The sequence below is a fragment of the Mesocricetus auratus genome, unplaced genomic scaffold (assembly GCF_017639785.1).
Source record: "Mesocricetus auratus isolate SY011 unplaced genomic scaffold, BCM_Maur_2.0 Super-Scaffold_100043, whole genome shotgun sequence".
Classification (NCBI taxonomy): domain Eukaryota; kingdom Metazoa; phylum Chordata; class Mammalia; order Rodentia; family Cricetidae; genus Mesocricetus; species Mesocricetus auratus.
Window position 1 is genome coordinate 7,111,312 of NW_024429220.1, and position 27,238 is coordinate 7,138,549.

Genomic DNA, 27,238 nt, shown 5'->3' on the forward strand with positions numbered 1-27,238 from the left:
ATGGCTGTGGTGTGGCCCACCTGCTGCATGGCTGTGCTTTGCCCACCTGCTGCATGGCTGTGGTGTGGCACACCCATCCCCCGGGCACCGAAAAGAAGAAGGTGATGAAACTCCAGAGTAAGTCTGTCGGCAGCAGCACCCACCATGGGAACGCTGCACTTACCATAATGAGAACTCCACAACAGACTCATGATCGTGATTAAAAGGTATGTAAGAATAAAAGTTAGGCATGACTAATATCTGAAAGTCCAAAACATTTAAAATGTTGTCAACGTTCAGTAAAGCTGAACACTCACACATTTGAGGATGTTCAATGCGCTGCTACTACTGCCTACTCATCTCGACACAAAAACATCCGCGAGTGAACTCAGAACACCCATGACAATGACCATCATGAATTATTCTCAGATCTCAAAATCGTAAATCTTCCTTAAGATGTGATTTCTAGTTTCAATATAGAAGAGATTTAAATAAAAGTAATCTGTCTTTGTGATGACTTTAAATATACATCATAAATGATCAATTGTTATATGTAGCATTAAATCAAGCTACAAAATAGCATCTTATTATGAAATAAATCTTTAATATAATAAACAGAAAAGTAATATATTATCAACTCATATAGACATGCAACCTAATTTTTTACCATTCATACTTACTTTTCATTAAAGGGTATTCACATGCATGAATACACATAGCACAAGTCATTCTGCTTTCACGCAAACAAACCAAATGTAGAAAATTTAAAAATCACTTTCTTTGTAAGCATCAGAGACAATGTTAAGTTAAAGCTGGTTTCTACTTCAATTTAAAGCTACAATGCAACAGCACTGCCATCTAGTGTTGATATGAAATAAGAACTTCGGTACAAATGGCATGGCTGATGTGTACTTACAACATTTCTTGTGTTTAAGTTTTAATTGTGCTTCTGGTGGGCAAGTGTACAGTTGACATAGAGTAATGGGAGAAAGAAACAGAACAGGGCACTGAGAGTCACTGCTGACCAACAAAAGGGGAATGTGAGGCAGCCTCCTTTGGGATGTGGCTCCCACCTGCCAAATTTTATTCTTGAATATAGCACGTTTTTTCTTTTCTTGGATAATCTATTGACCAAGCAAAAGCAAAGGTCAAATCCTTAAGTCTAGGTATACCTATCCCCATGCTTTCTTCCATCTTTTCTATCCTATAATTGGAATGACCAAGTTCCTAACAAGATTTTATAAACAAACACATGCATATTCATTTATATGCTTTAAATAGCTGAAACACTACAAATACAAAGAGCTAATGAGAAGAGATAACAAAAAGGTCAATGACTTTCACTTCTAAGAAAGAAAAGTGTTTTGCTTGTTGACAGATAAAGACACACCTTGGGCCAAGCTGTTTCTAAGTACATTAGAACCAGTAATAAACACACAAAGACTGGTGTGTATGTTTAGCATAGTCAAAACCCCAGGTCAATTAGGAAATCTCCACATCAGAAACCTCTGACTATTTGTAAGTGTTTTGTAAGTCTATTTCTAACCCAGTAAGACGACCTAGCATCTTGAGCGGTCTCGGAGGTGCGCTGTGTGGAAGGTAAGTGGGGTAGCACTGTGAACAGCACCACCAGCCCTGTGCTACAATGATGGCCACAGAGGCCACCACTCTAATGACACAGCCACATTCACTGGCAGCCAAGCCCCTAGAACAACAGGTGAAAGACGTTTAGCTGTAGCTTAGCCCCATTACTCTGTCCTGTTTACCCTCTTTCTACATCTCTAAGCTGTGTCCATTCCAAATGTCAACTGATTGCATTCCTTTCCTTTTTGCACAACAAGTACTGTTTAAGCAAATTGGAAATACTAAAGAACAACAAAAACAAATGGGCTCACTCTTCCCAAGCAAGCTCCATGCTAGCTGCCACATCTTTCGTAACTACCTGCCCAGCGCAGGAGTCACCATTTGCTGTTTTAAGCCACTCAAGAGCAGTGTCACATATTTGTTTACAGTCTTTTAATACTATTTTTATGTAACCCCCCCCAGTGTCAAGTATTCGTTTACAGCTTTTTAATACTATTTCATGTGCCCACCCGCCTCCAACAAAGAAGTTGCAAACTTTCAAAAGGAATTAAAAAAAAAATCACCCTTAATTATCCTTGCTTGCTTCTCAAAAAAGGAATTTGGGGGCATCTAAGAATTATAATCACATACACTGTAGTGTTGTTTCTTTTCTGTTTGGAAGTCATCTTTCTCTAACTTCTCTTCAATCTAAACTGACTTTGTTCATTTCAATTACTATAGTAGTAGTAGTAGAAACAAACAAAAAACCATGTGTATTAGATGCAGAAAGTTGCCAGCAGTAATAAAAACTGGACACGTGGTGACACCTAGGAGCCCAGCACCCAGAAGGAAAAGGCAACAGGATTGCGGGCAACATAGCAAGATCTTGTCATAATCGAAGAGTCCAGCAGGAAGGTACTAACACAGCCTTGTGCTTGACCAAACAACGATCATAACTTCAGACACAGCAAGTTTTAGAAATATATGGAAAAATCTCTCCTAACACAGATAAAAACTAAATTAAAAATTTTAAATTATTAGCATCTGATATTTATAGAACATAACTGACTAGAATACCTTTCTTCAACTGCACCCTCATGCAGATACTAATTTTCTATAAATGCTGACTATATAACAATGCTATAGATCCAATGCTAAGAGTGTTGAGACTGCTATCTATTTATGTACTTTAAGTCTTACTTTAATGAATTAAAAACTATCATCATATATGACAAAGAGTGACATCCATTCTGAGGTAAAATTTATAGTGAAGTAATTATGATGTAAATTTAATTATTTATACATTACCAACCATAACACAAACTGCTTACTGCATATCTGACTGTATTTTGAGACGCCAGTTACATCATTTTGTCTTTTCTATCCATAATACATGCTAAGTCTTTGTGAATCATTGAAGAAATCTGGTATGATTATACTTACAGAATTTTCTTTAAATGTCAATGGGGGAGAAAAGACACCCTAACTACTTAAGAACAAAACCCCCAAACCAAAACCCTCATCTTCTGCTTCTGGATTTAGGTTGCCACCTAGTGAAATACTAAAAATTTAGTTATTCTGGAAAACAGAACAAACAGCAAAAAGGGCACATCAACTGAAAAGTATATTTATGAGAAATAAAGACATTATAAATCACTTTCATATACTTTAAAAATGTTTTCATGAAATCATGTTATATATTATAATTCATCAATTTAGTCAACAAGACAAAGACACCTGTATAATCAGCACTGATTTCTAAAATTCCTTTACTGAAAAAAACAAAAACACCCTTGAAACATTAAATTGCTTTTTTCATTAGTTATCCTTGTAAATACCCCCAAAGAGTCTATGTTTGGAATTTCCACTACAGCTGCCCCTCAGCATCCTCAGGAGACTTGGTTGAAGGATCCCACAGATGCCAAAGCAGAGGGTATACAAGCCCCATGTTTAAAATAGAATATACCGACATACAAGGAACCTCATCTTCAGTATACCTGAAATTATTTCTCTATTGCTTATAAAACATAATTTAATGTAAATGCAACAGAAACAGATATTAACTACTTTTGCATTGAATAATAACAAGAAAAGGCCTTCACATGCTCATTCACAAGTCATTGCTTTCTTTTTCTATGAATTCCAAACTGAGCCATACAAGGGGCTTACTTACTAAGAACAACATTCACTGTCCAGTTGCAATATTAACATTTACTGAGCAAACAAGGCCTACCTGGGAAAAGATATTTGCTGTTGGAGCCACTCTGCTGTCCACAATACTATACAATATCGCTAATAATCTGTCCAGTGGGAATGGTTTTGGTCCAAGGAGATGATTGCTCGTCTATAAAGAAAAGAGAACATGAACTTTTTCTTATACTGTAACATATGCTTTCTACACTACAAATCCCAGTAGTAATATATTTACAGTTTTTCTCTCAAACATACTAACAAATTTAACCTACAGTCCTTAAAATATTGCCCGATATCATGATTTATCCTTTGCCATGTTTATTACACACAAGAGTAGGTCTCATTACATTTTATACACAGATAAGGCATGTTGACCATTTTCACACCCATTCACTACACTGTGTTGCCACCCTCCCGTGCCTACAGATCCTCTTCTCCCTCCCCAGCCTTCCTTACACTGTAACTGTAAACACAATGAGCTTCACTGTTACTACTTACAGGAGCACAGGCAAGGGTTACCAGTGGCCTTCACCACTGAAGAAATGTCTGTCCCTCATCCAGCAAATACCAATTTCCTAGAAATCCCCAGCTAGGGGGAGTCAAGATCCCCTGCCAACTCCATGTTGAAGGGCTCTATCTTGAGCAGATAACGCCAGATCTTAGAATTTCTCTGTACCAATAAACACAAAAGAGCTCAGACATTTGCAGTCTTGAGCACTGCTATCCTGTTGCTGACTCTGCCAAATGATTTTTCAAGATAATGTATAACCAAAACTTTTAATTTTTATGCGGGTGTGTGCGCGCGCGCGCGCGCGCACCAAAGAGAGACATGCAGTTGTCTGTGGAGGTTCATGAGGCGTTGGACTCCCTGGAGTTAAGACAGCTGTAAGCAGCATCTGGGTTCTGCGAACTCAACTCAAGCAGCCTGCAAGAGCACCAAGTGGCCGTAACTGCTGAGCTATCCCCGAGGCCCCCAAACTAGTCTCGTAACTGCTGAGCTATCCCCGAGGCCCCCAAACTAGTCTCGTAATTTCTGGACTAGAGAATACTACTCAGTTCCCACAACCCCTCTTCAGATCAACTCCTCAAAAATAGACCTGTTCAACATTTAGTTGAACAGTTTCAAAAGAGTTAAATACAGTTTAACAAAACTGAACACAGTTTTAAAAAGATCGATAATTAAAGGTACCATCTTAATTTAGTGAAGTAATAAAACTGTATGATTAGTGAATAAGCTGCCAGCCTGAAATAATTTAAGATTTATAAAAACTTGAAAAACTCTGAAAGTTAATATTCATATGGTATAATCATGTCATTAGGAAATCACAATACTTGAAATTCCATTCTATTAGCAGATAATTTTTAAAAAACAGGTTAAGAATCTAAGGACTTCCTATCAACAGAGGAAAGTAATTGGGAAAGTCCATGCATGAGAGTAAATTTAGTATTTAAAAGAAGAATGACTGTAAGCAAAAAAGCAAAATCTGATCAAAGTATAAAATGCAGTATTCACTTCAGCTATTTACAGTTAGAAATTATTTTCCTGTTCTTAAATCTGTGTTTTTTTCTACCAAATACTTTCAAACATTTAGAAAAGTACAGAGGTTTAAACAATAAATACCAATGTAGTCACTACCTAATTTTATCAAATCCAGATGTTACACAATATAGGCAGAGAAACAAAAACTACTCAGTACTTATCCAGTTTTACAGGTGGATAGAGTTCCGGAATATGAGTAGAAGTGGCCAAGAACTTCCAAGAGAAAACTTTTCAAACCACTGAGTCCCCTTGCTGTTAACCTCAGAGGCCACTGTGTTTCACCTGGCATCATAGCGAGTGTAAGAAGCCATTTAACTCATATTCACTTGTATTACCAGCTGACATCACAGCGGGTGTAAGAAGCCATTTAACTCATATTCACTTGTATTACCAGCTGACATCACAGCGGGTGTAAGAAGCCATTTAACTCATATTCACTTGTATTACAAGCAAAATTCTGCTGTGGTAAGCCAGTCCAGAGTTTTGGGATTTGTATTTTTGTTCTGTTTCTTTCTGCAGTGTATATTCAATTTGATTAGATGTTGTAACCTACAGAGTAGGCAGGCTCTGTTTTACACTGATTTATAGTGTCAACTGCACTTACAATCATCAATTCTTGTCAGCGTTGTCAATTCAAGAGTGTAAATGTCTCACTGTTGCTGGAATTTGCACCTTATCGGTGAAGACAGGAAGTATACCGTGTCTGTTAGTATTCAAGCTTTGCTTTGTGTCGTTTAATATTTCTGTCACTTTGTAACTGGTCTACAAAAACAGTAACACGCTCTAATCACATGCCTCTGAGTTAGAGAAAGCAGGGGCACAACTGAAGGCTTTCCTGTAGGTCTAGTTCAAACTATAAGAGGTGGGGAAATAACTGAACCTCCTCAAAACCAAAGAGAAGACAGAGCTGAAGAAATTAGCTTGGAATAAAGTATACAGAGACCAAAGGAAATGAATTGGAACAACTTTGAAAGGGACAACAATGTCAATGTCTCCAGAGACAGGTAAAGGGAGAGTGGCAACATATGAATAGTTAATGTCCAGAAGCAAAACTAATTCAAAATAAAGACATTTAATACCAGATACAGCACAACTGTAACAATAACACAGGAAGCAAACTGCTGAGCAAGAGAATACAGACATCAAAAAAGGGAGTAGACCTTTTTACAGCAGTAACAATGAAAGGTAAGGACAGTAAAATAGTTTTGCCTCTTGAAGTCCTGAACATACAGCAGTGATTGAGAAGTGTGTACTAGCCTGCTTTAGGACAGAGTGAAGACAACTCATGGCATTAACAGTACAGTACAGGCGTCAGTGGGTCCGCAGCACACTGGGTATGCCATACGTGGAGCTGGGGCTGTCTACCCCTAAAGGGTCTGTGCGCTGATTTTCCCTGAACTCACTAGCCTCCTGAGGAAAGTTCTCAGTGAGTGTAACAACTGAGCGTTTCTAGATTTTCACAGAAGCCAGCATGGTTCTGAACTGTGGTTTGAACACCCTGCCATCTGCTTACTGACCTGAATATCCAACTATTCTGAGAAATCTCGTAACTATCCCACTTGGGATCCCTTTCTTCACACTGGACACAGGGTTTCACTCTGCAGCCCTGGCTGGCCTGGACTCTCTCTGTAGACCAGGCTGGCCTTGAATTCACAGGAATCTGCCTGCCTTGGCCTCCCGAGTGCTGGGATTAAAGACGTGCGCCACCAATGGGCCGGCTTAGGTTAAGGGAATTTAAAACATAAATACCTTTTCATGTTTCTTTAGAAAGTTAGTTTTCTTGATTTTCCCATGATGCTGAAATTAAGAAAAATAATATTTTAGATTAAGAAGCTTCAACTAGAAAAGACACTTTGTTGAAATGTTGAAAAGATAGCTTACACAATGCTAATTATATATATTTGTGTGTGTGTGTGTGTATATATATATATAATGACTTTTAGAAATTTCATTTTATTATGTTATTACTTGTTATTTTACTTATTATGATATGCTTTAGGGTGGACTTAGACTAGACTGGATGCAGGATTACTTTTACACATAGAAGTTATAAAATACAACAGACGGTGGTGATAATTCTTAAAAGATTTTGTTACACTGATTTTAGAACTACATATTCACTGCTATAAAACACAACTTCAAAGATAAACAAATGCATACATATTCATCACTTAAAGGAGGATGTTAATTCATATACTATACCCTGACAGAGAACATTAGAGCACTCAAGACTCAGTAGTAACAGACTAGTAACAGAAGACTAGTAACAGAAGACAAAAACAAAACCAAACCAAACCAACAGCACCTAGAGAATAAAGCATGGTTACATGAGGGTTGGAGTTAGGACCCTCCAGAACATAAACAAATGTTAGATGGGTGTGGCAGTCTGCTTGTAATTCTAGCTTTGGAAAGAGACAGGGAAGCCCAGAGTAAGCCAGCTAGGCAAACTATCCAGACTGGTGAGCTAAGGACTTGGAGAGATCTGAGATGATTTCCAATATTAAACTCCACACACATGTACACAAACATGCATGCTTACCTTGCACACACATGTGCACACAAACATGAAAATACTCACACACACATGAAGATGGAAAATAAAAAGAATGCTGTGAGGAAAGGTTTAGATTAACAGCTTACACTTGAGTTCCTGTCTTCTGTAAAGTACCTATTTTTCCCAAAGAGACTGGGTGTGTAGAGCATTCACAAACAGTCTTAACTGTACTTAGCAGTCTCAGCTAATCTGTGACCTGGAGAAGTTTACAGGGAAAGAAAAGTTCAGAGCAGTCAGTCCTTGGTATGCACAGAGGACTGAGCACCATTCAGACAATACCAACACCAAGATACTCACGTCCCTCAAGGAAAAATTAGCTATTCTAGTTGTATAATATACTCTGCTCTTTGAATCATCTTTAGATTACCTAACAGAATTTAAATGTTCTAAAAAGTTAATATATTATTCGTAAAATAATGACCGGAAAAATGTCTTTACATGCAATATTTTTGAAGCTCACGTTTGACACTGCAAGACCAACTGAACTCCTGGGATTTTCATTAAAAAAGAAGTATGTCACTATTACCTTAAGGAAGAACCTCCTGTCAGTTCTCGCTGGGTTATAAGAGGCAAGGTACGCAGCAATAAGAATAAACTTAGAGTAATACGGAAGCTCCACGTGGGTGTACGCTGAGAGGCCTACACAAGGAAACATCCACGACAGTGCTTGTCAGGCTACCATTGGGTGTTACGTGTACTTCCCAGCTTACCTCTGGACGGCCAGAGCTGTGCTCTGCACTGCGGCGGACACAGGGCCGCAGTGCTGAACTGACGGCATACTTTGCTCTATTTCATCAGCTCTTCCCAATCCCCTTTAACATTATTTTCTCCATTAAACATTCCCCGAAGGCCTTGTATGACCACAAAACAGGAAACGTTACCTCTACTGTAATTCTCTTATCTCTTTCACATATGTAATCCATGTAATATTATATCATTATTATATGATAAAAGCTACTTAGATAAAAATGGTAACCCCTACTGACAAACACTTTCCACTGAAGAAGCCACAACTAGTATACAATTTTTTCTATACCTACAACTGATGCACATAAGAACGTGTAAAACACACCGTGGGAGACTTTAACATGAGTATCACTTAAAATCTGTGTAGTAAGGTAAAGCTAGTAATCCTCTCAGTTTTTAAATGCGTAAACAGCCCAGATTAAAGCCACACAGGAAGTAGTACAGATAAGTTATAGCAGCTTTTTCTAACTCTAGTCATTCATCGTTCTCTCCTACAATACACTACTAGAAATCACTTGTAAATTAGCTGAAACACTCAGAAACCAAGAGGCAAAACAACCTCAATACCACTGCATCATACCCTTTCCTAAATAGAAATCTTAAAAATTTTAAAAAGAAAAAAATAACATTTTAGATATTTTTAAAAGTAACATCTGTTCAGTGTGATAAAAAATACAAAATACCTTCTTTAAAGAAAACAAAAGCACTTTGAAAATGTAACCACTGAAGAGTACCCCTCTACTGAGTTAATATAAAGTAGGATTTTATTTCATAAAACTCATGAAATATTACAAATGCTAAGTAAAAGTTATATTGAATAATTAGATTACTTAGGTGAAAACACTTAAAGGAAGTATTCATTGATTTTTCACATGGTAGAACCCAATCATGACAGAATCTAAGAAAACACAAAACTGGTATTCAGCTGAAGGAAAATCATTAATGAAAATATCCAGCTTGAAAAGTAAACTTGGGGCTGGAGAGATGGCTCAGAGGTTAGGAGCACTGACTGCTCTTCTAGGTGTCCTGAGTTCAATTCCCAGCAACCACATGGTGGCTTACAACCATCTACAATTCAATTTGGTGCCTTCTTCTGGCCTATAGGCAGAACACTGTGTATGTAATAGATACATAAATCTTTAAAACAAGAAAACTCTATTTGCTAACTGAAGACTCTTTATCATTAACCATCATTTTTATAATACTTTAAACAGTGTCCCTGGTAATTTTCAGCATTGTCTTCGATACCTTTTAGCTGTCCTGGGTCTGTGTCATCTTTCTGTAACTTTTCCCACTGGGAACTAAAATAAAATAGAAGAGCAAAAATAGATTGAAAATATAAGAAATCAATACCCTTTAGTAAACAGAGCCCTACAGAACATATTTTCATTTAAGTTGAAAATAGAAAAATAAAATTTACAAACACGTGTACATTTTTATCTGTACAAAATCGTATGAAATATATTAATAGTATAACAAAATGCTCAAATGCTAATTTTTTAATTCTTTTTTTTACTCTGATCACAATAAATAAGGCTCCCAGCAGTTGTAATCACTGTACTAGATACAACTTTATTTAATTCTAATCTGTAATCAACTGAATTATGTATGATCAGATCAGAATACTGAGACCCACAGAGTAAATCCTTCAAGAACACACAGTCAAATATGAATCCATATTTTTCAAAATCCATTACTTTTCAAAACAGAGAGGGAAGAGACATCAGAACCTCTACAGGTGGTTAGGAACAGGCTAGACAGATGAAGAAAGGTGTTTGAGTACACCGTTTTGGGTAACAGCTTCAGCTTTTTATGCATTTGTCTCTTACCTCATCGCTTACCTACAGGGCAATACGTTCTTCCCCAACCCACTTCTCTTGATTCTTTTTTCAGGGTTTGGGTGCTCACTAGGTAGTGGCCTGGAATTTACTACATAGACCAGGCTGTCCTCAAACTCACAGAAATGTGTCTGCCTCTGCCACCTCAGAGCTGAAATTCAAAGCAAGGACCACCCTGCCTGGCCCTCTTGCTACTGTTTTGAAGTTCTACCTCCAGTTTATCAAGCAAGCAACATATGCTGGCATACTGTTCTACATCATTTAGAGTAAAAGTTAAACTCAGTGCTTACTCTCAATCTTTTGGCTAGAGTGTCCCTGTCATTGCTGTCCTGTCAAGACTGTTCCAGATTGCTCAGAGATGCCTTACGAATAGTGTTTTCCATTTAATTCTGCTTAACCTGTTTTCTACAGCTTTTACATGTGATCGACAGGTTGAAAGATAAATGCTTGGCTTTACTTCTCTTTGACTTTCTTGAAAATGCTGATCAATTGGCAGGTTTTATTAACTTTCTTTTGTAAGTGACTTTTTGCTTGGAAGCCTAGAGGTGCTTTTCTTTTATTTATAATCTAAACACTTTACAAGTCTCAATAGTAGACTTAATAATGGTTCTTTCAAGCTGCTCACAAGTAGTGATGCTGCCTTTTGTGGGGAAAAAGGCCTTAGCAGATGTGGCTGAGTTAGGTCCTGAGACAGGAAGTTTCTTACTGCAGTAGTCCCAGTGAAGTCAACAAGCCCTTCCTAGGAGGAGATGAGGTCAGGGAGAAGAGACAGTGCTTGGCTGCAGACTTAGAGATACAGTAAAGAACCACAGTCTGAATACAGAAACTACCAGAAGCTGCAAGAATGCATCCTCTAAGAAAACACATTCTTCTAATCTGTGTCTGTGGTGATCTATTAGAATGCAACATTCAGCCGAGTCTCAGAAGGGACCCCCTGGTAACTGGGATGGTGAACACTTCTGGTGCATGAAAGCAGGTCTTCTTCTATTTCCCACATGTTTTCTTTACTCTAGTGTTGAGCCTTATACAACCCATTGTTTCCTGTCCCCATGAAGTCCAATTATAGCTGCTGCTGAATCTTCTCTTTCTACATACTTAATGTGGGGAAGGAAAGGTACTGTGTGTCCTTTAGCTTAACTGAAGAACAGCTATGATATGAAATTAAATAGTTTATAAATTTGAAATATTATATTACAAGTAATGCTGCTATGAACACAGTGGAACAGACATCTTTGTTGTGTGAATGTGCATCTTCTGGGTATATGCCTAAGAGTGGCATTGCTGGGTCTTGTGGTAGACTAATTCCCATTTTCCTGAGGAATCTCCATACTGATTTCCAAAGTAGCTGTATAAGTCACCACTCCCACCAGCAGTGGAGGAGTGTTCCCCTCTCTCCACATCCTCTCCAACATTAACTGTCATTGGTGTTTTTTATTTTAGCCATTCTGACAGGAGTGAGATGGTATCTCAGAGTTGTTTTGATTTGCATTTCCCTAATGGCTAAGGATGTTGAGCACTTTCTCAAGTGTCTCTCAGCCATTTTAGACTCCTCTATTGAGAATTCTCTATTTAGTTCTGTATGCCACTTTTTAATTGGATCCTTTGGTGTTTTGGAGACTTGCTTCTTGAGACCCTTGTAAATTTTAGAGATCAACCTTTGTCAGATGTGGGGTTAGTAAATATCTTTTCCCAATCTGTGGGCTGCCTTTTTGTCTTGTTGACTGTGTCCTTTGCCTTACAGAAGCTTCTGTTTCAGGAGGTCCTGTGGGAACAAACCTTGGCCGGAGGCTCACTTCCCCATCAGCCTAGGAGCAGGCAGCTGTAACCGACCGCAGAGAAAACATTTTACTAAAGTTTACTAAAAACAATCCGGTGCCCGGAGCAATAAGTTCCTGAGAAGGGCTCGCTCATGGGAACAACCTGCCTTTGCTCTTTCCAATGGCTAACCACCTCTTCCTGACACACCCCTGCCCCGCAGACTCTGGTGTCAGGGCATATAACCCACCAGGGTAAGACCCCCCCCCTCGCCCCCCGCAGACTCTGGTGTCAGGGCATATAACCCGCCGGGGTAAGAATAAAGAGGGCCTTCTTGAAGCTTTCTTTGCACCACATTCTTGGCCAGGCTGCGCAGCAGGCACAGCAAGGTCCCATTCATTAATTGTCATCTCAGTGTCTGTGCTATTGGAGATAATTATGTTCAGGAAGCCATCTCCTGTACCAATTCGTTCAAGGGTACCTCCCACTTTCTCTTCTAAGACTTTCAGTGTGGCTGGATTGATATTGAGGCCTTTGATCCATTTGGACTCAAGTTTTGTACAAGGCGATAGACATGGATCTATCTGCAGTCTTCTACATGCCAATATCCAGTTATGCCAGCACCATTTGTTGAAGATGCTTTCTTTTTTCCATTGTATACTTTTAGCTTCTTTGTCAAAAATCAAGTGTCCGTAGGTGTGTGGGTTAGTATCGGGGTGCTCATTTGACTCCATTGGTCTAGCAGTCTACACTCCTCAACTGAAGAGTAGACAGAGAAAATGTGGTACATCTGATGGAAGCAGAGGCAGACACCCACAGCTAAACACTGAACTGAACTCCTGGAACCCAGTGACAGAGAGGGAGGAGTGATGAGCAAAGGGGTAAAGGCAGGCGGGTGAAACCCACAGAAACTGCTGCCCTGAATAAGCGGGAGTTCATGGACCCCAGACTGATGGCTGAGAGGCCAGCATGGGACTGATCCAGACCCCCTAAATTTGGGTGTCAGTAAGGAGGCCTCAGCAATCTATGGGGCCTTGGGTAGCAGATCGGTATTTATCCCTGGCATACAAATGAACTTTGGGAACCCATTCCATGTAAAGGGATGCTCTCTCAGCCTAGACACATGGGGAGGGCCTAGGCCCTGCCCTGGATGAAATGACAGGCTCTGGAGATCCCCCATGTAGGGCCTTACCTTCCCTGAGGAGCAGAGTGGGGATTGGGTAGGGGGCTGGGGGGGGGGTTGGTGGGGAGCAGGGGAGGGAGAGGGAGCTGGGACTGACATGTGAAGCAAGGTTGTTTCTAATTTAAATTAAAAAAAAAAAAAGAAATGTTCTAGAGTTTAGATTTTGGTTTAGGGAGCCAAATCAGCAAATTCTATACAAAAATTGAAAACCAAAACAAAATCTGTCTGTAACACATTTTGGATAAGTGATATCTAACATGCTAAACACATAATTACCTTGATATCTCCCTGAGATAAACGGTCTGCATTGCTTTCTTCAGGTGAGGCTCAATATTTCTCCACAGTTTTCGAGTATCACGTTCACCTGCTATTTCCAGGAAAAAAATTCAATAATTAAGTCTTGTATAATATAATTAATCTAATATGAAATATCAATAATTATAGTTAGTTACCTTCTCCTTTAACTACAGGTTCACAATATTTGGGAAAATTAAGCACTGCCTATGAATTTAAAAAGAGAAAACAAAAATGCAGGAAAAAGATTAGTTAGGAATTTTTCACATAAAATGTTTTATTACAAATTAAGCAGTTTTATTTAAAATTGATTGTTAAGTATAGGGTAAGTTTAGCTTATTACTGCAATAGAGCAACAAAAATATCAGTAATGGTAGTACAAAGCTGGTTAAATCCTACTTAATACAGTATGTTCATATAAATGATAAGGCATATTTTGTACTCTTAGCCATAACGATGTTTAATAAAAAGATCAAGGCCAGACAATTAACTGATGTGAACACCATCATAAATTAAGCATCACCTATTTAAGGATGACTCAAGGTGCTTGTACTGTCTATCTGGGGATAAGACCCGAAATGTCTTAACAATCTCTTCAGGGATTCTATGCATTAATTCTAATTAATCACAACTACAAAATATTCTCCATACTAGAATCCGACTGAAATGCAGTTCTAGTGAACTGGTAAAATGTATTTATACACAAAGGTGTCACTTATTAACATGAATCGGATCTCAAGTATTTTATGAAAAAAATCATTTAATAATGGAGCCTAGAGAGGAGACAAACATAATAATAGTATAAATTCAAATTCAGAGGACAATATTAAGTACTGCAAGTAGTTGCAAAGAGAAAGGAATAAAAGAGAGCTATATACCACAGCCAACTTCTTGCATTTATTTTAGATTTTCAGACCTAAGCACTGAACTAATACTAATGCATCATGTCAACAAAGCCAGTTAATAGACCAGCCAAATTCTGCACTACTCTCCAGTACCATGCCCATTTCTCCTACATTTAGTTCTCAAACATCAGCAAATTTCTACTACTTTGTATTAGGATTTCATCTTAGTTAATTTTCTATTAACGTGACAAAGCACCATAATTAGGACAACTGAAGCATTTAACTTGGGGCTCATGTGGTGGGGAACATGACAGTAGGCTTGGCAGACATGGTTATCTGCAAACAGGAAGAGGAGAGAGCTAGCTGGGAGTGATGTGGGCTTTTAAGAATCTCAAAATCTGCCCCCAGTGACACACCTCTCCAACAAAACCACACCTCCTGATCCTTTCCAAATAGCTTCACTATGGGGGCTATTCTCATTCACACCCTCCACAAATTCACTAGAGTATAATAGAAATTCAAACTCAATAGTGCCTAGACTGTATGGCTAGTTTCCAAGAAAAACAAAATGCTAAGGCTAATAAAAACAATATTGCTCCAAAACCAAGCAAAAATCATTTTAGATTGGTTCTGACATTACAAATTTTCACCATAAGTGCACATCTCTTCATCTGTCCCCATGCCAGTTGTCAAGTTCAAAATAGTCTTACTAGCTGCATCAAAAACAAAGTAAAACAAAACAACAACCAAAGGAAAAGCGAAAACCACAGGTGTAACTTGATTAGGTCAGAACTGACAACATGCTCAATGAGCACTCATGTCCACACAGCTCCCCGTTGATTCACAGAAGCAAAGCACAGACCTTGAAAGAACAATAATCAACTTTGTATAGAAAAACAAAAGACTCAGGATAGTCAAAACAACCTTATTCAACAAAGCAACATCTGGAGGTATCACCATCCCTGACTTCAAGCTCTATTATAAGAGCTGTAGTCCTGAAAACAGCTTGGTATTGGCACAAAAATAGACAGGTAGACCAATGGAATCGAATTGAAAACCCTGATATTAATTGTACAGCCACTTTGGAAATCAGTATGGAGATTCCTCAGGAAAATTGGAATCAGTCTACCACAAGACCCAGCAATTCCACTCTTAGGCATTTACCCAAAAGATGCCCATTCATACAATAAGGATGTCTGTTCCACTACGTTCATAGCAGCATTATTTGTAATAGCCAGATCCTGGAAGCAACCTAGATGCCCCTCAACTGAAGAGTAGATTGAGAAAATGTGGTACATTGGAGTACTATTCAGCAGAAAAAAAATGGAATCTTGAAATTTGCAGACAAATGGATGGCACTAGAAGAAACCATCCTGAGTGAGGTAACCCAGTCACAAAAAGACAAACATGGTATGTACTCACTCATTTATGGATTTTGGACATGAATCAGGGGAGTGCCAGCCTATAATCCCACTGCCAGAGAGTCTAGGAAACGGAACCTTCATCCAGTGACAGATGGAAGTAGAGGCAGACACCCACAGCTAAACACTGAACTGAACTCCTGGAATCCAGTGTCAGAAAGAGAGAACTGATGGGCAAAGGAGTTAAGAATGGGCTGGTTTAACCCACAGAAACAGCTGACCTGAACAAGGGGGAGCTCTTGGACTCCAGATTGATGACTGTGTGGAAAGCATGGGACTGACCCAGACCCCCTGAATGTGGGTGTCAGTGAGGAGGCCTAGGTAATCTATGGGGCCTTGGGTAGTATTTATCCCTGGCACACAAACAGACTTTGAGTGCCCATGCCACAATATGGGAGGCTCTCTCAACCGGGACTCTTGGGGGAGGGCCTAGGCCCTGCCCTGGATAAAATGACAGTTAATGGAGATCCACCATGGAGGGCTTTACCCTCCTTGGGGATCGGAGTGGAGATTGGGTGGAGGGTGAGGGGACCTGGTGAGGAGGTCGGGGGAAGAGGGTAAGGAGAGGGGGCTGGGATTGACATGTGAAACAAGATTGTTTCTAACCTAAATAAAATAATAATAATAATAAACAACTTTCCAGAGCCAAGTAGACATAACTCTCAATTGTTTTGCCTGTTTAGAATCTCTATATCTATTTATTAAATACTGAAGGAACAAAAATCAGAACTAAGAACACTTGGATTAACCCACTAATTCATAGGAATTTCCAACAAGCAGTAAGTTCTTTCTGTGTTCCAGAACTTCTCACTCTAAATGCTTAATGTGTATTAACTCATTCAGTTCTTCAAAATATCCAGTGTGATAGGCATAACCATTGTGCCCATTTTACAGATGATTTAAATCTCCAGTAACCACAGAAAACTATGCTTGCAAATGAGCCAAATATTAGGACAGACACACCCCTTTCCCATGATAATCAACCTATCTTAAAATAGATACCCAAAGACAGCTTGAAATGAGAAAATGGGCTTAAAGCAAACAAGTGGGAAGGTATTTCCCGAAGCAAAGGAAAAAAGATACCATCCTAATCAATGGTGAAAGTGAGCATGATTGACTATCAGTTCATGACAAAAAAAGAACAGAACAGTGTGAGATAAACTGAATCCCTTTGCTCAGGATATTTCCGTGACATTCCTATCAAATGTACAGTCTGTGCCCAATCAGGAGGAAACACATGACAAATGCAAACTGAGAACTCTATAGATCAACTGGATTGTAATCTTTAAAGGTCTCCAAATCATGAAAATTAAAAACAAGAGCTGTTTCCAGATGAAAGTAAATCCAAGAGACTTGACAATAATATGCAACAAGTAATTCTGAATGGGATTATTTTGCTCTGGAACATATTCATTGGGACAGCTAACATATATGGAACCACATCTGAATACTGTGAAAAAAACATTTTCTTTAGTGTTAATGTGTATGCATACACACATGCATACCTACATCTACAGACCACATGCACGAATGCATACCTACATCTACAGACCACATGCACGAATGCATACCTACATCTACAGACCAGAAGACAAGCTGAGCATCATTCTTCAGGTGCTGTCAATACTTCTTTATGAGACACGAAACTGGCCACGCAGGCAAACTTGTGACCAGGGGGCCCAGGGATGTGTCTGTGTCCCCAGCTCTGGGACTACAAGCATGTGCCATTAATTACAGCTTTTTTTGGGAAGGCTGGGGATCACATTCAGCTCTTCACGATTATATGTCAAGTACCTTACCACTGAGCCATCTTGGCCAGCTCTCCCTCAGCCACGAACACATTCTCCAATTTTGATTGTGGTATTATAGTTAGGTGAGGGTATGTCTCTGTGGGGAACACACACTGAAGTATTCAGAAATCATAAGGTATCCAGTAAAGACTTACTCTCATGGGATGAGTTCTTTTTCTAAGACTGCAACTTTCCTATAAATTAAAACCTGCTTTCAAAGTTGTAAAATAAAATTTATAATTACTGAATACTTCCAGTAGTTATATCTTATAAAATAATTACAGCAAATATCAACACCATCAAATACAGTAGTGAACTACATTTTATTAACAGCTGGTCATCTCTCTATCTTACCAATTATCCTTCTTTTGGTACCCTCTTAATCACTGAGCCACTAGCTGCTCCCACTACCCAAAGGGATAAAGAAAACAAGACAACTTTAGCAGACACTAGTATTACATTTTAAACTATTCAGTCATCTCTGAGTGATTTCTAATCATTCTAATTAATTTTGCTATTTTAGAAGGAAAAGGTTTGAAATATAAGAAATTTAAATGTATGGCAAGTCTTAAAAATATGCAAAATTAAGGTTAAGCAAATAGGCTATTCTGATTTGACATTTAGATAAGTATAAAATAACCCCTTTAGCTGGCTTTTCTAATAATTATAATTACTATTTTTAGACTACTAAAGCATTCTCAGAGAAAGCAAATCTAAATGAATATTCAAAACAGCACTTTATTTCTCCTGTCTTTTTTGCCTATAAGTAGCCTCCTAAAGCAGATTTAAAAGCACACACAGAAGAAAATGCTTGAAAAGAATTTTATGCAAATTAGTTATGACATTTTCAAGAAATATGCCATTTATGAACTTTGAAATAAGTAACAGTATGCATGCAGTGAAAAATAAATGTCTCGACTCCTTATGTCCTAGATATGGAGACAAATAAGAACACATATGTTGTGCAGTGTTTTCTTCAAAGCATAAGGACTTTTTTATACTTGTTAGTGTCATCAGGGTTTAAAGCACACTTCAAGTTGATGAAGATGATGTCCAGAAAGGTGGGACTGTTCTTCTTAAAAACTATCATGTTTAAGTACATATTTTCACTCTTTACTTTCTTTTCCTAACGGTATTTTCCCTGATTATTCCTTTTGCATAGAGTCCCAGGCGTTCAGGAGCATGGAACCACAGGTTATACCCCAGAAACAGCAGAGGAGTAGGGCCTGTCTCCACCCTCAGTACTGGGTTCCAAGTGCATAGGAGGCAACAGGGGCCACACACTTGACCCACGTAGCCGCCTCCCTCCCCTAACTGAGGATTCCAACAGGAAACCAGATACTCTGACTCCTTTCTTTCACAACTCCAAAACTAAGTCACGGAAAAAGTCAGACATGGTCTTTTCCCCAAACTTCTAGCAAAATACAAACAACTGTTCTAATCTTTTCTTCAAAGTTAAAGCCTTTTATGTAAAATCACTAATTCACGGTAACTGGCCAGTGAAGAGCTGTAAATAAAGCTTCTTGTCACACTCAAATGGAAAGCCAATCACTACATAAATAGAACCTGGAGAAAGATGTTACAAAGATTAGCAGTGAGATACTAACTTGCTTGTTATTACAGGTCCCTGCTATTTTTCATTTGTATTTTAATAGATTTATTTAGTTTCTGCTACTAGACATTGATTTAGTGATTCAGTGTACTTGCTTTTTTTGAGGGCTAAAGTCTGAATGCTAGCATCTTCCTAAGAAGCCAGGTGTGGGTGTCATCCAGTAATGAGGGTGGTGGAGATATGAGGATCACTGGGCTTCCTCACTACCAGCCCAGCAGAAAAATGTAAGCTCCAGGTTCTGTGACAGGCCCCACCTCAAAAGAGTCAAGTTACAGAGCAGGACACTAACAGCCTCCTCAAGCCTGTGTGCACAGCCCTGCACATGTGCACAAACATCTGCCCCCCCACACACACATTCATACAATGAAAACATTTGACAACGAAGGTAAATCTTCTCACTAGGTTTAGTATGCAATAAATCCTTTTAAGGTTTAATAGCCTCAAAAAGCCTTATCCGATTTCTGAAATATTTTTTCAGCTTCTGGCTTGTTTCAAAATTTTCTAAATCAGAAAATACTAGAGGATATACACATATGTGTGTATGTGCACACATACAAAATACTCACCAGATGTCTGAGTTCTTTCAGATCTCGACAGACAGTATAGAAAACTCCAAGGAGAATATTAATGTAGGCAGCATAAAAATCAGCCGAATACTCTGGAGGATGATCGTGGGACAGGATCTTTTGAAGGTTCCCTGTTCATAGAACACAAACTATCTCAAGTGATCAGCACAGAAACACATTATGTTCCAGAATTGTATAAATGCTTTAAAAAAACCAAACATTTAGGTCCAACAATAATTAAGGAAAGTAAGTGGTTACCAGTTAGGAAAGTGTAATTCTGTGATAGAATAATTTGTATTTTTTTCTTCACAGCATAAAACTTAAATGATGGGTTAAGTCCCTTCCAAACATACCTGAGCTTACACTAATGAGGTAACCTGACTGGGGCCTCTAGACAGTTTGTAGGTGAGAACGAGATGCTAGAGCTTCTACTTCTTGGCCTTCAGGGAGAAGAGAAAGACTGAAGGCCAAGTTTAGTCAATGATTTAGTCAACTGTACCGATGTAAAAGAAGCTCTATGAACTCCTCTAAATGATGTGAGTTCAGATACAGCAGACTGATGAATGAATCCACATGCTGGAAACACTCCAGTTTCTAGGCTGGGACCTCCCTGCACCTCAGCTTTGTATCCCTTCTCAAGCTTTTACAATCATCTGGGGTAATAAATGCAGTAGTAAGACAGAAAGCACGGTGCTTTGAATCCTGTGAGCCCTACAGCAAACTGTTACTCCACAAGAGATGACCATGGAACCCCAATGTACAGTCAGTGTTCAGAAGACAGTTCTGCGCTTGGCGCTGGCATCTGCAAGAGAAGCAGCTCTGTGTAACAGGACTTTAACCTCTACGGTTTCTACACCAATCTCTGGAAGAAAGTTTCAACAGGATTGCCAAACAACTGTCTACCTGGACTAAGCAATTAAAGAATTAGCTGTCGGATGGAGATAACACAAAAGAAAACAGAGCACTTGCTACCAGAAGTGTTTTGGGTAGAAATAATCCAGAAAGAGTAACACAGAGAAGCTAAAACCTACAAATGTCTAAGAAGAATCACTAAGTGATGACACCAATATAAAACACTGACACTCAAAGAGAGAAACTCCAGACTCTCCAGAAACGACTGGCAAAATAAAAATCAAAGATGAATGATGGGGGAAGTCCTGTACATTTGTCAATAAAGTACTGTTGAGCCAATAGGAATCTAGGTAGGTGGGACTAGGAGTCCAGGAGGATTCTGGGAAGCAGAAACACAGAGAGTTCGACATGTAACCGCCATGGGGTAGGAAGCCCGGAACTATTCTCCGGTAAGAGAAATACTTAGATTAACAATTATGGGGTAATTACTTAAGTCAGAGCTAGCCAGTAAGAAACAAGCAAAGGCCAACAGCTTCATAATTAATACAGATTCCTGTGTGTTTATTTGGGGACTACAAAGCGGCAGAGCCCAGGCAACTGGTGGGGAAAAACCAAAGCGGCTAGCAAAGAAAAAGCTTCTCTTTACAGAATGGTGTCAGGAGTGGGATTGAATTTCCACGCAAAATAACAAAAGATTTAAAGGAATTTTAGAAACAGAAGAACGGAGAGAAGCACAGATTTTTGGTAGCAGCATTTTCTCAGGTGGGCTCTGTTTTTCTATCGACAAGCGTAGCTCGCTTACCGGAGTCTTCCTGACTCGGCATAAAAAGAAAAAAAAAAAAACAGCAAGTTGTTTTAAGAGACTCTGTTAACGACTGAAAGGTGTGTACATACAGCTGGAAGTGGCAGCTTTTGCTGGATGTCAGCATGGACTGAGGCTGTAAGCTGGAGTCACACTTACGCCCGCCATCTTGGAAACCGCAGTTTAAAACAGCCGCGGTTTTAACAGATAAGACACGTGGCCAGAAAAACAAAGATTTACAGTAAAGTCAGACTTGGATAAAGGAAAGCCTCTAAAGGTTTACAGTGTGTTTAAAAATATATGTGAGATTGAGAGAGAAAATGAAAAGTCAAAGTGGTAAATAGATGGAAAAGCCAGCATTGTAGTGGCGCACGCCGGTAGGATTACTTCAGAGGCAGAGGCAGGCGGATTTCCAAAGAGAAACCCTGTCTCAAAGAAAAATAAATAAAAGTAAAAGAAATAAAGTAATAATAGATAAATAAATAAGCCGCGTAAAGATGGAAAATACACAGAGAGTCTGGATACTGTACGCTATTGTGTTTTTCAGTTTTTTCATTGCTCAGGAAGGAACTGCTGCTAAAGTTCACTTGATTATGAATGCTGCTAAATTAATCCAACTTCTATCTTTTGAAAATGCCTTGACTTCAAAATTTAAGTATAAGGATATGTTACTCGGAAAAGGAGTTTTAATTTATGTTTCCACAGAACATAAAAAGCTGAGGATTCCTTCCAGGCTTCTGTGGTTTGACGAACCAAGACCCCCGGAAGCAGTGGACCAGGTGTTCCAACAACTGAAACAGCTAAGATGATGGAGCTTTACAGACCACAAAAATAAGGACTTATACAGGTTTCTGAGTTTTGTCATTATCCCCATGGTATAAACAGCGCCCCCTTCCAGCACGAAGCAGTTTGGAATGAGCGACGTCCTAATTCCCATCTTGTTTATAAATCTTTGTTTTCATTTAAATGGGATTGTTTATAATTGGTTAATGATAACAGCCGATCTCTTTTGTAATGGTAAAAAAGGGGAATTATGGTATGGGTATTGTTTTTCATTTATTGATACAAATTCAAGGTCAATTTTGTGATGTGTATATTTCTCCTCTTGATTAAGTATTGTGCTTATACTGATCTTTTAAAACGTAATGCATAATTGAATACAGACTATAGATAGTTACTTGTAATAGAATTTATAGTTAGGTAAGTTAGGTTTTCTAGATATACAAAATATATTTGAGACAGATAGATAGTCTTCAAACCTTTCAAAGACCTTCAGAAAATGGCATTTAAAATGGTTTAGGGTTTTTCTTGACAATGTCTGCTCCTGGCAGCACCAATTATGTCTGAGAGGAAGATGGGCATCGAAGAAACTTGTTATGGAGTTTGCTTTCAACATGGCAAGATTAGTCATTTGGGCAAGAAACTGCTCTTGCCTAGACTGTTTGACTGTTGCTGTATAAACTGGATATGCAGGACCCACAGGAAAGTGACTACTAAACTCAACCAGTCGTTCAGGGTTCCTGATTCATGAAAGAGTCTACGAGACTTTCTGCAGGACACAGAAAAATGACTGACAGACTGCTGATGCAGATGGACAGTTTGAAATTTCCTCCTTTGCTGAGAAGTCTTCTGGACACATTGTGGCCTATGGGCTGAAGATGGATGCCCCAACGTTAGAGGAACTTTGGGTGACTGTCCAGGCAGTAAGATATCTCTGTCAATCCTAGTGTTTATATATAATCCTTCTGTGGTCTTTGATAGAGTTGAAGACAGATAGTTATAATTATAGTTTTCCTTAGTTATGATAAAAAAATATAAGCTACACATAGGACTTTGGACTCACAAGAATGAGATAGATGATATTTTCCTTAAATCTTGCTAAATGTTGATAGACAAAATATTGTAACTATGTTCTTACTTGATAACTGTTCTTTTATATATAATTTGACTATGTTAAAGTTAAAACCTTTCTTTTTGTTTAAACAGAAAAGAGGAGATGATGGGGGGAGTCCTGTACATTTGTCAATAAAGTACTGTTGAGCCAATAGGAATCTAGATAGGTGGGACTAGGAGTCCAGGAGGATTCTGGGAAGCAGAAACACAGAGAGTTCGACATGTAACCGCCATGGGGTAGGAAGCCCGGAACTATTCTCCGGTAAGAGAAATACTTAGATTAACAATTATGGGGTAATTACTTAAGTCAGAGCTAGCCAGTAAGAAACAAGCAAAGGCCAACAGCTTTATAATTAATATAGCGTCTTGTGTGTTTATTTGGGACTGATGCGGCTCTAGAACCAGGCTGGTGGGAAGGCTTCTCTCAAGGAAATAGCTTCTCTTAACAGATGAAAAGCTTACGTTTTAGTTTATGTTTTCACCTATTAGGAATTATCAACTAGGAAAAAGTGGGCAACACACAAACTCCCAACAATCTAGGAAATGCTCTTCATTAATTAAAAAATAATTCATTAAACATGCTTTTTCCAATAGTCACCACCTAATCTCAACCTGACCTTCTGTGAGATGTCTTGTCAGGATGAGAAAGATGCTTCTTTCATAGCTCAGACTCTTCATCTATTACGTGTTTAAGGTCTTAACTTTATTCCTCAACATGCTGAAACTAACAAAAAGTACTGGTGGCTGGATATGGTGGTGCATACCTTTAATCCCAGCACTTGGGAGTCAAAGGCAAGCAAAATCAGAGTTCAACAACAGCCAGGTCTACAAAGTGAGTTCCAGAACAGCCAGAGTTACATAGTGAAACCCTCTCTCAAAAATAGAAAATAAGTAAATAAAAATGAGAAATGAGTATTTATTATTCAGAATTTCCTACATGAAGCAGTAATCACTCCTCATTGTAACAGTGTTTGATTGGTGCAGTCTACTTCTCAGATATGTCAGCTAAGAACTCTTACATGACAATCGCAATCTTAGTGCCTACTTGGGTTTAAGGCACAAATTCAGGTGTAAACTCAACTAGGGCTTTTTAATTATGTCAATTTCCTTTTATTTAGGTTGCCCTAACTGAATATTTTAACCATGCCACTTACGACCAGATCTCAATAACTATTCTCTCATTTTTTACATCATTTAGAAACAGTTACCGGATCAAATAATGGACTAATAATGCATAGAGCAATGGAAACACAGCAAAAGTTAAATAGTTGTACCAAGTAGCTATTTTAAATACAACAGATGACAAGAACAAAGTATTTTCAAAGTTTATTTTTACTTTTAAGCATTACCCTAGATACTAGATAGAATACTGTTATTTTTATAACAAAACTACTAAAGAAAAAACCCACAAAATTAAAACTTGACTTTGGAACCTTTGCATTTTCACAGTCTGCTAGCAAACTTTAAATATAATGCCACTACCTTTTTTTAAAACTAGCTTGTAAAATATTTGGTACATTGAAAATTTCCAATTGGAAATAAAGATATTTATATGTAAAAGCTATTAAATAGCTGCCAGAAAGAAGAGCAAAAAGAAGGATCTATGTGGCTAAATGAACACAAAAAAATTGTCTACAAATGTATAGATGAGGAAATCTGGGCAACAGTGGTATTTCCAACTTAAGACTGTATTCCTGGAACACCATGAACATTTCAATAAATAGAGCCTTCCATAACACTTGGTTTCTCATAACCAACTTCATTAGGTATTGTGATGGACCCATTTCAGCCATGATGACACCCCAAGAATCAAAACTCTCAGTGAATTGCTATAAAAACAACCCAGCTTCTTAAGTATACAGTACATACAAAGTGAGTAAGTTCTACTGTACTCAACTCAAATCACTAGCCTAGGACTTCTCAAAGTAATAAAGAAAACAATACTCTCATTCCTAACAAATGCGGGGCTACCAGGTAGCAAACAAACAAAGGGAAAGAAAACCTTTTGATGGTCTGAGTGCCCTACAATTTTGCTTTCAGGGCATGATCTACCACAAAAGAAAAGCCACGCTGACATAGAACTTTTCTGTAATGAACAGTTAACAGTGGATAGACACAAGCAAACCTCAAACAAGGCAACACAGGACTGTGGTACCTGAACAAGGAAAACGGGTGAGTCCTACCATCAACACGGTTTCTTTTCTCTTTCCCTCCCTCTTTGTGTAGCCCTGGCTGTCCCGAAACTCTTATGTAGATCAGGCTGGCCTTGAATACATAGAGATCTGCCTGCTCTGCCTACCAAGTGAAGGTTAAAGTTATGTGCCACTATGACTGGTTCAATCAGGTTTTCTAACCAGAGTGTGGTACAAAGAGTCCCAAAGGAGCTCAAGAATCTCACTGACTTGAGAAGAAAGAGGATGGGGGAAGAGTTAAGACAGCTTGAAGTTTCAGGCAGCGTATCCAAAGGCACAGAGTTACAGCACAAAAGGGACAGAAACTTGCCAAGGGGCCTTGAGTTTATATAAATTTGTATGTGCACAGAGTCAGGTCAAATAAGAACAACTGGGAATCAGAGGAAAGGACAAAAACAATTATTGAGATCTAAGGGGCAGACAATTCCCAGCTCCCAGAGGTTTATTAATTTCTGTTACTTTTGAGTCAGAATGCAGAGACCATGATGAATATATGGGGGATTAAATAGAATGCTAGATCTATGGGAAAAAACTAGACCCCTGGCTACAACTGTAAAGAAGGGGTCCTTGAAACGGAAACCATGTCCCTAAAAATGACACACCTATCAAGCTAACATGACAGGGTAGCATTAGCCATTAATCTCTTTGCCTTGATTCCATGCAAGACATAATTTGGTTTAGTTTGAATAGAAAATTTATGATTATCGTGCTTATGCTGCAGTTAAAAAGATCCCAAAACTTAGCAAACAGATGGAACATGGCTCCATTTATCATACAGTTAACAGGTCTATTTTCCTACAGGACAAAATTAGAAAAATTGCTACGTTTAATCTTTTCCTGAAATTCCATTCATGTTGATACACACACACACATATATATAAAAACCCAGATTCTACAAGTATATACTTTTACCTTCATGATGTAGAATAAACAATACAACCATATAACTTTCTTAACTTTTAAATACCTTTTCAATATTTAAAACTAAAACAGGCCACAAAAAAAGCCTGTTCAGTGGTGACACAAATCTGGAGCAACTGTTTAATGAAATCCTTTGAACCTTTCTTTCCTATCCTTCTTATTTTATGATTTGTGTGGATGAGCAGCTATTAAAAATAAGGTTTTCATCTATCTTGAGTTCTTTTAAATAAATAGTTAATTAGCTAAAGCAGGAGGTGTTGCCTGGCTTCTGTTCTTGTGAAAACAGGCAACAATGTGTTGCTCTTGGCAATGAATGTTTATAGCTCATTAGCTAAGAGGAACAGTGTTAATAAGGCCAAGATCACGGTATGCTATTTTCTCACAGCCTGCTACAGGCTTACGCTTCACAGGTATAATCTTTAAATCAGAGGTATCAATCAACTTTCTATAGTCATAGCTCAAAATTTATTAATCTACAAGGTTATTAAAAAATATAAAAGTTCTGTACTCTTCCAAAGAGAAAAATGATTAGAACCTTAAAAATTAAGATTAAATAAGCCCCAAGAAAATAAACAAAAGAACCGGCAATGACAAAAAAAATTTGTAGACTCAAGATAAATGAACTTGATCCACGTATATGATACACATTGCTCTAAAATTCTAACATGTGTTATCTAGTATGATTCTTACTTGTGTGG

At 38.4% G+C, this 27,238-nt stretch overlaps 1 protein-coding gene across 3 annotated transcripts in view; it reads right to left on the reverse strand.

Moving 5' to 3' along the window:
- Positions 1 to 27,238, reverse strand: part of Orc5 (origin recognition complex subunit 5) — a 55,724-nt gene that overhangs the window by 17,203 nt on the left and 11,283 nt on the right. Inside the window, exons 6-13 of one of the 3 annotated variants that reach the window (XR_005872953.1) lie at positions 19,881 to 20,011; positions 13,805 to 13,853; positions 13,629 to 13,719; positions 9,825 to 9,877; positions 8,356 to 8,468; positions 7,916 to 8,025; positions 7,025 to 7,072; positions 3,819 to 3,886 (exon numbers count right to left, since the gene is read on the reverse strand). Coding sequence is in view for 2 of the 3 variants with exons in the window: in XM_040735150.1 (XP_040591084.1) it covers positions 3,776 to 3,886; positions 7,025 to 7,072; positions 8,356 to 8,468; positions 9,825 to 9,877; positions 13,629 to 13,719; positions 13,805 to 13,853; positions 19,881 to 20,011 (596 nt within the window). In the remaining variant the exon portion in view is untranslated. Of the gene's footprint in view, positions 1 to 3,775; positions 3,887 to 7,024; positions 7,073 to 7,915; positions 8,026 to 8,355; positions 8,469 to 9,824; positions 9,878 to 13,628; positions 13,720 to 13,804; positions 13,854 to 19,880; positions 20,012 to 27,238 lie in introns of those variants that run through there. The other 2 variants (XM_040735150.1, XM_040735151.1) reach the window with 2 other exon arrangements.